At 37.4% G+C, this 1,574-nt stretch overlaps 1 protein-coding gene across 1 annotated transcript; it reads right to left on the minus strand.

Annotated features, from left to right (window-relative positions):
* Nucleotides 1-16: 16 nt before the first annotated feature.
* LOC113328641 (inositol hexakisphosphate and diphosphoinositol-pentakisphosphate kinase VIP2-like) lies at nucleotides 17-1,556 on the minus strand (the record flags this gene model as incomplete). Its single annotated transcript, XM_026575686.1, has 6 exons — nucleotides 1,455-1,556; nucleotides 1,153-1,278; nucleotides 812-1,056; nucleotides 636-680; nucleotides 370-436; nucleotides 17-88 (listed from the first exon to the last, which is right to left on the minus strand). Coding segments are annotated over exons 1-6 (603 nt in total), but the record flags the coding sequence as incomplete, so codon positions are not given.
* Between the last annotated feature and the right edge of the window lie 18 nt (nucleotides 1,557-1,574).

A 1,574-nucleotide genomic window follows, 5' to 3' on the forward strand; every position in this document is an offset into this window, starting at 1 on the left:
ACACCAGTGTACTAACCTTTGAGCCGATTTTGAGTTTCTGCTTTGGATTTATCCCGTACTCATTTGGGATGACACCATCAGCAAGTAACTGCAACAATATAAACAACAAAAAAAAAATTGATCAGGCTATGTTTGATTATTATCTCACTTAAGAAACAATGTAACATGATTATGCATCCCCGACATTGTAAAATATAGGGAATATACTTCCTAGCCATCGAGATGCTTCGAGTTCTGATGCACCTAAATGAGTTACATGATCCTCTCGCTTATTGTTTATTAACATTATTCCCGAGATAAACTATCAGGAACTGCATAAAAGAACTTCTCCTAGATCAATATAATTGCAGAAGCTGAACAGTTTTTTACCTGAGCAACTTTGAAGAGCTCATCCAACCCTTCTAGATTGAGATGTGCATTATGCAAGAGGTCATATCTATAAAACACAAAATTGACCAATGAGCATAATAGTAAAAGAAGTCAAGAACTAAAAAAAGAAACTAACGTGACCTTGACATGAAAGATTTGCTTTGAATGTCAAAAAGTAGACAACTCTTGCATGAACAAGCACATGTACTTAAAAGAAACTAATTTGAAGAACAGTCTCTACAGAGGATATGAGTGATGTGTCTTACTTGCTGGAGTCATAAACGTCTGGGATTTGTTTAATGTCGAACCGTCTGAAACAGCAAAAGCCATGTAAACTAAAGCACATACCATATTGAAACTTCAGAGGAACTATACTCAGGATAAAAAAGAAGTCTAAGCAGTGTGCATCTATTTGTCTAATTACTGAATGGGAAATACTTACTCCTTGCGTTCATTATACAACTCTCTCTCAAGCTTTTTCCAGCGAGCAAACATCAAAAGAAAACCCTCACTACCACAAGGCAAGCCTGCAGCAATTCGACCAACATCAATGTTAACCTTCCCTAGGGCCTTTGCTTGGTCATATGGAAGCACTGCATCCGCAAATGAGCTTGTCTCTGCAAGCTCCTCGTCCTCATCTATTGAGGGTAGTTTTACTTGTGCAGTAACTTTTTTAGTCAATTGGACCTGTCCTCATGTAAAGTTAACGTATCTTGCATTACTACAAAATTGTGGAGGTTTACTTCTGAGTGTAACTAAATAAAGTACTGTGAAGCAATTTACCAAATTTTGTAGAAGTTGACTTGCATTGGAAGGCAGTCCAGCACCATCAACCATCCAGGGAAACTCTGCAGTTCCACTGCCATGGGATGATTTTGCTCCAGCAGTTATAATCTCATTCAACCTAGCCTGTAAAAGTAAATAAATATTAGATCCAGGAAGAAAAGCACAGGCTACTATAGCTGAATCTCCAATATTCTTGTATTTCAGTTTTTCCTCCTACTCAATGAAGAACACATAGTTCTCCATGAACTTTACAGATCTATGAAATAAGAACATAAATTAGCATTTATTGGCAGACCAACCTTAGCTCCTTCCATTTCAATGCTGGCATTTTCTAGCCCATCCAACATAGAAGAGTCTTTGCTCACAAGTGAAACCTTAACAGTAGCAATCCAATAAGAACACAAGAGTAAAGCACATCA

This window comes from Papaver somniferum, unplaced genomic scaffold (genome assembly GCF_003573695.1).
Source record: "Papaver somniferum cultivar HN1 unplaced genomic scaffold, ASM357369v1 unplaced-scaffold_11388, whole genome shotgun sequence".
Taxonomy (NCBI): Eukaryota; Viridiplantae; Streptophyta; class Magnoliopsida; order Ranunculales; family Papaveraceae; genus Papaver; species Papaver somniferum.